The following is a 10,730-nucleotide window of genomic DNA, read 5'->3' on the forward strand; positions in this document are numbered from 1 at the left end:
TACTACTATACTATATATATATATATATATATATATATATATATATATATATACACACACAAGAAATTAAGAGATGAAAACATACTGAATTACCTTTTTTACAGAAAATTCCAAATTTTCATCATGTTCTCATCGGACACAATATTCCGACTTCATTTCTTGCTTTTGGTGCCTACTGCTGAATGACATTTATGGAGCAGCCATGACTCTACGTATTTTTTGGGGTCAAAGCGTGGAAAAGGCAGTTCAACAAGTTTAATAAACAAAAGTGCCGAAACAGCTTTTGTCATCAACGAAGCTCTGGTTTGGGTGCCAATCAAATTCATCTGCGAAAACCATCATTCACATTCACTGGAAGAAATGGAAATAGTACTCAGAGCGTGTTTCAAATGTTGCAATTTTGACGGAACCATCTTTTTGATCAAATACTGATGAAATCCACGAATCATATCTCTTTCATTTAGCTGAAGTCTTATTGATAATGTTCTGACCTCCACCTCACTGAATGTTAAATGAGCATCAACATTTTCAGGCCAATGTTTTTTGTTTTTTTTATCAAGCACACATGCACACTGTGCTATATTGCCATCTTTACTATCAAGCAACCTACTTTCAACCGATTTTTTTAACGTTCTGTAAAAAGCTTCTGGATTAATCAGAGAATCCTTTTTGCAATCTTTATTGTGAAGTGAAACTCCCCGGAAGTAAAGATTTTTTGTCGGCTTTGTCGGCATTTTTATATTATGGGACTGGAATCATTCGTCTTTCTTCAAAAATTTGTACAAGAGCTTTTATGTTTTGATGCACCTTGAACAATTCTATCTCGTGCTTTTGTAAGTCCAACGTTCTTGAAGAGCATTACACATCAATCCTAGATCCAATAGAAATGCTGTGCTTGTAACTTCTTGCTGTAAGCCTTCATATGCACATTGCTCTTTTTTGTCTCTTGTTGAATCATGCTTTGCTTCTTCGAAATGTTACACTAACGCTTCATAGTTTTCCCAAACAGTTGAAACTGACCAAAAACTAGATGCCACCCATTGAGTGCTTAAAATTTATCAAATTTTTAAAAGTTGAATCTCCAGCAAGTTCGCACACACACACTCAGTTCTCAGCTATTTTTAGGTGATGCGTGATACAAGACATAAAGTTCATCAAATGCTTTAAATCTATTGATCCTGACACTAATTTTACATTGTCACCAACCAACAGTTCTAATCTGTGATTAGCACAGTGCCACACAATTACAGAAGGAAATTTGTCTTTCATCAGTTTCTTCACTCAATGGTCTCTTTCTCAACTTCAGCCAACAATTTTACCACAGCTTTATGTCCCATGGTTTCCTTGTGATTGAAAAGTTTTTTTCCACAAAAACAAAAGCCGTTGCTGTCGACTTTCACCAAAACAAGTTATTTCATTGTTGCCCATTCTTTAGAAACTTTCATTCCTGCCTTCGTTTCTACTCCACAAGTTCCAATTTTATTGCAACGTTTACAACAAAATTTCTTATTTCTAAAATTCAGCCAATCAACAGCCCAGCAGTTAAGCCAGTTGTTATCAGATAGCTCTTTGACACCGGATGGACCATGAACAGAAACTGTCACTGATGCCATTAATTCATGTTCTTGGGTCACTTCTTCACTTATTATAGCTTTCTTATTCACAGAAGGTAAAAAGAAACTTGTAATTTAAATCATTTTTACATTGGGGTGTTTTCTCAAGATGTAATAAAAACGATATACTCCCAGTCACAATAAAATCAAAGCAGAGTAGAAGAGAAACACAAACCCACTCAAAATGGCATCACCATCTCAACTGAGCATGTCAAAATGACTTATTCTAGAGACTCACATGTATATTTTTTATTTTGGCTGAGAAGGTGCTGTGTGATTAATGACATCAATCATCTTTGCCCACTTTGTAACTTATTTTACTTGAACAAATGTACAGTCCAGACCCGCATAACAGTCAACTCGACTTGTGGTCACTTGTTTCCCAGTCCCAAGTGGTCTCTTTGAACTCAGTATTGTGTCCACCCAGGCTGGATCTCACCTGCCACTGCCCAACTGAAACCTGCCAATCAAAGTGAGGCCACTGATAGCAGCCACGTCTTGTAGGTGTTAAAACCAGGTGACCATTGATGCTTCCTATTAATGGCACACTAATCCTACCAGATGCTTCATACCTCATACTGCAATGATGATCACACATACATGATCAAACAAACACTATGTTTTCACACTCCTTTTGTAACACTTCTAATTAGATGTCTTTTTTGGTCTTCTTGTGAACAAAAGATTTGTTCAAAGGGGAAAATTCATTTACATTATTCTTTCAAGTTCTGTCACCTTTCTCTCCATTTTGCAATATGAAAAATATTGCCAGAACACTGTAGCAGTGTGTACTGTCTCAAAAAAAGCCCTGACTATAAGTATTTTTTAAGACTGATTCATCAATTTCTTCTGTCCTGCTGTTGGAAAGTACTGTGTCAAACATAATATTGCCAACAAAGCATTGGTCATCTTAGACAATGCAGCAAGCCACCCTATGAACTTGAATGATCTTTCTGATAATGTAAGAGTTGAGTACATTCCCAAGAACACAACAGCACTACTCCAGTCAATGGATCAAGGAGTTATCTCCATTTCAAGAGATATTACTTATGAAGAACTCTGAAACAATTGATTAAAGCTACTGATGGAGAGGATAAGCCAACAGTTCATGATTTGTGGAAGAAATATAACTTTATGGATGCAATAGACAACATCACCAAGTCATGGGATGAAGTGAAGGAGGGAACAATAAACAGTGTGTGGAAAAACGTATGGCCAGTGTGTATCAACGACTTTATAGGGTTCCCCCAAGAAAGTTCACCAAGACAGGCTGGTTTTGAAGATATTGTCAAAGATGATAGGGTTGAATTATTAAAGCCCCATGGAGAAGATATGTCGAATGAGGATCTGATAATGTTGGAACAAGAGCGAGCTGCAGAAGAGGAGGACATCATTGAAACACCACCCACACAACTTCAGTTGACTACCAACCACTTATCCCAATCATTTGCCCTCGTAGAAGAAGTGCAAATCCTTAGTGCTGACGATCCCACCATGAATACAGCCAAAAAGTTACAAGAAGACTACATGATGTCATGCACTGCTACAAGGAGAAGATGCAGGAGAAACAACTCTTGACACATTATTAGTCAAAAGATGATCATGACTTACAGGATGAGGCAGATGTCAGTACTAGTACCGAGACTCCCTCCCCATACATATGTAAAATTGAATTATTTTTGTGTACTTACTATTATTTCTGGTGATTAAAACTATTAAATTATGTCAATTACATTTAACACGCATTTAAAAAATTTTCTTACATTCATATGTGTGTTTTTATTACTTTTGTGGATCAAAAAAATTTCAGTAAGAATACATCTACACTTATAACATGGGAGTCAATGGAAAAATAAGATTAGAGTTATGAAATTTTGCACTACAGAAGCTTTTTCAAGAATACCTCCCTTCTGTAACAAATAGGTTAAATGTATATTAAATATATGAAGGTTTTCAAGAAGTACATCTTTATTTTTAAAACGTATATAGGTACAGTATAGAAAAAATGACAAAGCAAAAATGTTATGAGAAAGTGTTGGCAGTAACTTGTGAAATGCTATACCAGATAGGGAGGATACAGACTTGAGGCCATAGCGGGAGTAAGCTGAAAGCAACATTCCAGTTGTAACCATGAGGTGAGAGTTCACAGCTTGTGGACATGGTGTGTTGAGAAAATTCCAATAGTTAGATAAAATGCACAATGAAATCAGGTTAATGCCACACAAAGAAAGCAGTTAACATAACTGCGATGACAGAGAAAGGTGAGATACTGCTGATGAAGAATTCCCCATTACACGGTTTGTCTCTATACGCCCTAAGTTAATTGTCTTGGATGATTTTGCCAAAGATATTATATAAGGGACAGAAATAAGTTCTGTAAGGACCAATAATAAAGTGGATTTACAGTCTGATGGAATAGTCCAATTGTGCTGGAAGATCCCACTTGTATCAATCGAGTTAGGAGAACTACTTTTAAAAGTAGATCTGCTAAACTTCTTGAACAATATGAAAAACTAATAATTGTGTATATAATTCTGTGTTTCCAACTCTAAATGGCACTACTATGATTTCACAAGCTTCTTCACACTTATCCAACTCCAGAAGAAAATGGTAGTAATCCAGAATATACAAGAAGTTTGCCACACCTTGTAAGTATGCTATTTTTGATCTAGTCTAACAGTGTGTCACTTAAGGTTCAATAATGTAAAAAAAGTGAAGAATGATGAACATTAACTGTACTAAAGAAATAGTAGACTTAAAAATGCTTAAAGTGGAATTAATTAAAGATATCGTAGAAGAATTGTTAATACAGTTATACAGATTATGACCAAGAGAATTTCTCATGTTAACTTAATCGATACTTAATTAATATTGAATCTACGTTATTGAATGTAATAGAAGGGTTCATTAAAGAACACCTAGACTTTCAGAATGAAGAACTCAATGACTTGGAATTGGGTTATCACAAAAGAACTTGGAGAGTTGTGATATAAATGAACTGTTCAACAGCATATAAATAAAAAAGATATTTGATTTGTAATTAGTTGTCTCTGTGCGAGTTCTTTATTCCGCACATAAACATTCTCAAAACACAACCTAAAATCCATATAAATTACTCTGTAAAGAGTGTAAAGTCAAACCCAATGACTAAGCCCATGGGCTGCCCACATGCTTTTTACACTTAATGTTTACAACCACAAAGTATGCTAACATCAACGTGCAATTCATACAGCACTGGACATGTTAAAAGTATAAAATTCTGAGAACCCATGAGTGAAAGCAAAGGAGAATGCTATTATACATCAACAAAACAATAAAAACCAAATTAGTTTTCACAGCTGAAAAGCTTTAAGTTTTACTTCACTACAGAAAAAATAGTTCTATTTGAAATAAAAAGCATAAAAAGATATTACTATGTTTGGATTAATTTGATTCAATATGAAATACATTTAATACTGTAATGTATTTTCAGAACAATTATGGGTTAAAAACTCTTCAACTAAAACCTAACTATGATTTTGAAAGAAACAGGTACTGAAACTCTGGTTTATAATGAATCAATTATCTTTCAATCTGTATAAAGAATTAAAAAAGGAAGTGACACTCTTTGAATTTTATCTAGAAGAATAACAACAGTAACAACAGCTTGACTTTACAGTCAGTTGCACTAAACAGCATAGGAAATGAATACTCATCTTCAGAGCAGAGCAATTAGTGGAATTTGCTAATCGATTGATCATCGAACTAACTATTCAATAACATTCAACTAATCAATTAATATCACAAGTCTCAAACAGTTAGAGTAATTACAAATATTAATTTCAATAAGTTGATTATCTTTATCAGTCATGACAGTAAACAACTAATCAAAAATAAGAAGAAATCAAAATGGTAATATTTCAATTATTTCTATAGTTGGAATAATCATAAACATTAACTTCAGAGGCCTGCGATAGTTTTATTGTCTTGAAATTTTTACATGTTCCATAGTAATTCCTGAATCTGAAAATGATATCCATTTTTCTCCATCACGTGCAGATTTTTCACAAATCGTCCTAATGAAATACATAAAAGAAAGACCACAACACACAGTTTTGAGACTAAAAGATGTAGATTAGGATTAATGAGGATGCATGTTAGTTTGACAATGTTCTTCCCTTTTCTTCAGTTTCTTTGTATTTTTGTTAATAAACATAATAATAAATAAATGTTCGTTATGGTAAATGAAATAATAATTTGATCTAAGTAAGAATTTTTTCTTCCCAATTTGTAAAAAATTAATTTTATTTTCGAAATCTGCATAGCTGAATTATAGAAAATCTGTCATTAAACCAAAATAACTTTTTTGAAGTTTCAATTCACAGGCAAACATCTGGTCAACATTACAAAGTTTGTTGTACACACAAAATCAGATGCGTTACTACTCAAATTTTTATACTAAAGATATGTCTGTAAAATGGCAAAGTCAAGTCGACTTAGATTGACAATTCTGAGTACAAGATGATGTTGTCGTTAAGAATAGAAATACCTTTGTCCATCATACAGTTTGTAATTTGCATAGCCTCTACAACCTCCAAAATGCATACTTACAGACTCCTACAATACACTGTTTTTTCTCTGGAAATGAACATGGATATATTATAGTTCATGCATAACAAATTTCTTTCTATTTCATTAGCTATATAAAGCCATGGAATAATTGTTACATACAGATTTTTTTGCTGGGGTCCTTTGTTTTTGTTAATTAAAACTTCTATGTCTGATAACAATCAAGCCATAAAATAGGATGTTTCAGGTACAGTCGTGGCATAGGGTAAATTTAGTAGGTAGGTTTGTTTTTTCTTATATAGATAAATCATATCACCAGCATTTTTAATTTCTTTATAATGTCATTTAAAAATTGGTCTCAATTAGTAATGTTTTCTAGAATTATATATAATCTGTCTTTAGACTTTTTTTTACTTCAAAGAAATCTTTTTTTAGGAACTGCCAATGGAATCTCTTGTAAGTCACATTGAAAAAATTGTGTCCATCAGGAGACTGGAAACTTTTTTTTGGCCTAGAGAGAAGATACTAATTTATCTTCCAAAAGTTTTCTGAATTAAAATTTTCTTTCCAAATGATCACACAATGAAAAATCTATCCACTTACTACTACACTCGTGCACATAAGTGGTGAGCCATAATTGACAATAGTGCTGTTTTATCAATTAATATATTAACTTAAACATAATAACACCCTGTTTAAATTTTGTTTTACATAAAACATAATTCAATCTGGGAAATCCTACAATATGGTGTTCTAACTGCCAAAAAGCCCAACAGAACAAGTTAAATGTTACTTAATAAAAACAAAAATGGTAAAACACTATTCGTGTAGAATTTCATAACATTTTTAAACAAGACGGTTCACTTATACTTTCCCTAAGTGGTTTTTGGCATGAAACTTTACAACCATAACTGTTTACAATTGTAAATTTCCCTTCTCTCATTATAGTTATACACACAAACTGCTCTACCAGTTGTCTATTACAATGTGAAATAAATATAATTGTTTTTTAAAACTACATGAAAAACAACACTGAACCCACGAAAAAGGTCTTACTGGTACAGTTTATTTAAAAACTAAATGTGTATGAAGTTTGTGTTCTTATTATAGGGCAAATAACATAGGGCACAAATAGATTTTTATGGCTTAAGCAAAATAATACACTCCATTATAAACAAAATTTTTTCCAATTTTATTTTCATATGTCAAAGATTTATTTGTTATACAAATACCCAACCATACTAGAACAAATAATTAAAGTTACTGATATAAAATGACTACAGGACATTATGCTCATTAAATCAGCCACAGAAAGATTAAAACATCATGTAAATTAAAAAGCATGAACATATATATGTGTGTGTGTGTGTGTTTCTACATTGGAAAATTTAATGTCTAAAATTTTTTCTTACCTCCCAATGTTAGGATTGGTCAGAAACATCATCACATTTGATTTAGACATTTCTCAGCTTGCTTCATGGTGATAACCGAGGAAAAGTTCAAAATTACAATAAAAAGCTATTTAATTATTGCTCCACATATCCATTTTTTATTTAGTTGGTCTAAAAGCTTAAACATAATTAACATACATTATAATTATTCTAAGACTGTTTTGTTGTATGGTGCTATAGCACTATAGACAAAAATAAAACTACCAATAGTAATACCATAGCAAAAAGAGCCTAAAGTAAACTAAACAAAAAATTATTAAGTTTGAAAAGCAGTTACAACATAATCAAAATGAGACCCAAAACTCGAGCACTTTTGAAAAGTTGACTTTTCTTCTTCTGAAGAAGTATACTCAACTTTTCAAAAGCGCTCGAGTTTTTGGTCTCATTTTGAAAATATTACAACTTTTTTAGGTGATCTTGTGTGCTAACTACTTAACCTGGATAACATAATCAAGATAACATTCAGACAAGGGGCCATTTTTTTTTATTCACAGCCATCAATAAGATCATCTCTTAGTCTTACCCTTTTTTTTCATGAGAAAATGAGCTGAGAAATCTTAACCTGTCTTTATAAGATAATCTTTCCATCACTAGAATAAGTCAGTATTCTTTCTGACACAGAGTCCAAAACAGTACATAGTATTTCAGGTGAGGCCTATCTAATGATCTGTATAGATATTTAACTTCTTTTTAATGTATCTATATGTACTCTCTACACTTATATTAGCTTTAAGTTTGATACAACACAGCACTGCTTTAATTGCTTGAGTGATTTACCCACAGTTATACCAAAATAATTTTCTTCAATGGGTTCCTTACTTTCCTTAAATTTTAATTTTATATGGCATTGCGTATATGTTATGTTATTAAACATTTGATCCAATTTCCAAATTACAATAGGCAATATTCATTACCTTCAACATAGTACAGGTAAACTTGAAGATAATTTAACCTATAGGCTAGTCATAATTGTTCAACTTACCAATTCATCCAACCAACTGCAAATATCCAAACATACTCAATACGGCTAAAACTATTAAAACAATATCCAAGAAACTAATTTGGTGCTGCTTTGGAACTATTTTTAATAACACTAACACCGTAACAGTAACGGTTAACCTTAACTTACTTAGTTACTAGTAACGAAGTTTAACACAGAAATCGCAACAGAAACTTATAAATTGTATAACTACAAATTCTGCTAAACGTACCTAATTTGATAATAACGTAATAAGTAACTAATACGATATAATAATAATAATGAATAATATAGATTACGTGCTGCAGTGAGGCCTAATTTACTTTAGTCTTACCATCAACGATCAAGTAAAAACAAACTTGTTACGGGATACATATATAAAGTATGTCAACTAAATACAAACAATAGAATATTAACTTGAAGAAATAAACATAATCTACGAAACTAAAAGACAAAGACACCCATTTCAGTATCATGTGAGTTAGTTAATTTAAAAGGTTAACGCTTACTATAGGCCTCATCAAATTCACCGCTTACGTAAAGTTTTACAAATTTCTCGTTGTGTGAACCAATCAAAACACGCGAAATTATGTGGCTGAAGCTTCTTATTCGTACAGCATCTTATTCAAATTTGTTGAGACTCATCAACAACCTGCGAATTTAAGAGTTTAATTATTTTGTGCCACTTTTTTCTCTGCACATTATTCAAGAGGGATATATCCTCCACAAAAACCAGCAACATTTAGCCTGGGCCAAAGTTGGTGGGCCACGTTTTTCTCTGGACATTCTTCAAGGGGGACATATCCTATACAAAAACTAGCAACACTTAACCTAGGCCAAAGTTGGTGGGCCATTTTTTTCAATAGATATTATTCAAGGAGAACACATCCTCTACAAAAAATAGCAATATTTAGTCTGGGGCAAAGTTGGTTTCATATTTTAAAAAGAGGACAAAGATGGCACATAGGCCAACTTTTTTCTAAAAGCTATGTATTTATTGTGAAATTTAAGGGATAAATTACTTTGCGCTACTTATTTCTCTGCATATTCTTGAAGGGGAAAATCACTTCTACAAAAATCAATACCATTTAGCCTCATCCAAAGTTGGTTTCATCGATAAAAAATGAGGGAAGAGATGGCACACATGCCAACTTCTTTCTAAAAGCTATATATTTATAGTAAAATTTAAGGAGTTGAGTTATTGTGGGCCATTTATTTCCCTGCATATTCTTGAAGGGGGGACATCTTTTGCATGAGAATCAGTACTGTTACGTCTCTGCTCGTTTGTTAATTTCCGGTGTAAATTCTTCCCGAAGAACTTCAGCGACACAAGTCCTTCCTAATATAAAACTAGTTTATTCTTTCTCAATACAACTTTTCAATACACAGAATTTCCACAGTCACTTTCACTTAAACACAGGCTGTAATTCACAACGATTCACGACTTTACTTATGGTCACTACCGCTCGTTTGACTAACTTGTCTGTCTCTATATCTGTTTACCTGCCAATTATACCTCCGCTTTATTTGCCGGGCTTATATACTAAAATAGAGTTTCCTTCTAGAAACTCATAACGTGTTACCAGCGTTACGTGACTTCCGCTGTCGTAAAACTGCCAATTCCTTAGTATTTTTACGACAGCGGAGGTCACGTGACGCTAGTAACACGTCATATTCTCGAAGGTTCGTGAATGCTCGAGCGTTTACTAGATTTCGGTATTCTTGTAAATATAAGACGGTCAAGACTTGACGGCAACAATGGGTTATTGAACTCCGGACAGAGAGAGACGTATTGTTGAACAGTATTGTTCGTCCTGAACAATAGCCACTTACATTAAACCAATAGATAATTAACAATAACGTAATTAAATGTACCGAATTTACAAACAAAAATGAAAATTCAACAAAGTATCTTAATTTTATGGGACGTGTCTTCTTCCTTCTTCCGTACTGGTCTCTGTCTCGTAGGCTTCTGCTTCACGTGGGATTCATCTGCTCCATCAGGAAATATTCTATTATCGGTAACAGTCACATCAATGGTATTAACTTCATTAAGGGCTTCACTGTTTCACTTCTCAAAACCGGGTAGAGTTCTTCCTCAACAGTGGCTTTTCAGGTGACACGTCTTCAGCAGCGTCA

The 10,730-nt window shown here is 33.1% G+C and overlaps 1 protein-coding gene across 1 annotated transcript in view; it reads right to left on the bottom strand.

Moving 5' to 3' along the window:
• LOC106472017 (centromere protein C-like) overlaps nucleotides 1-8,959 on the bottom strand; it is a 40,696-nt gene extending 31,737 nt beyond the window's left edge. The window contains exons 1-2 of the mRNA XM_022400621.1: nucleotides 8,926-8,959; nucleotides 7,574-7,634 (exon numbers count right to left, since the gene is read on the bottom strand). Coding sequence (XP_022256329.1) covers nucleotides 7,574-7,623 — 50 coding nt within the window. The 5' untranslated portion in view covers nucleotides 7,624-7,634; nucleotides 8,926-8,959. The remainder of the gene's footprint in view (nucleotides 1-7,573; nucleotides 7,635-8,925) is intronic.
• Nucleotides 8,960-10,730: the final 1,771 nt, after the last annotated feature.

Source organism: Limulus polyphemus, unplaced genomic scaffold, assembly GCF_000517525.1.
Source record: "Limulus polyphemus unplaced genomic scaffold, Limulus_polyphemus-2.1.2 Scaffold5024, whole genome shotgun sequence".
NCBI lineage: Eukaryota > Metazoa > Arthropoda > Merostomata > Xiphosura > Limulidae > Limulus > Limulus polyphemus.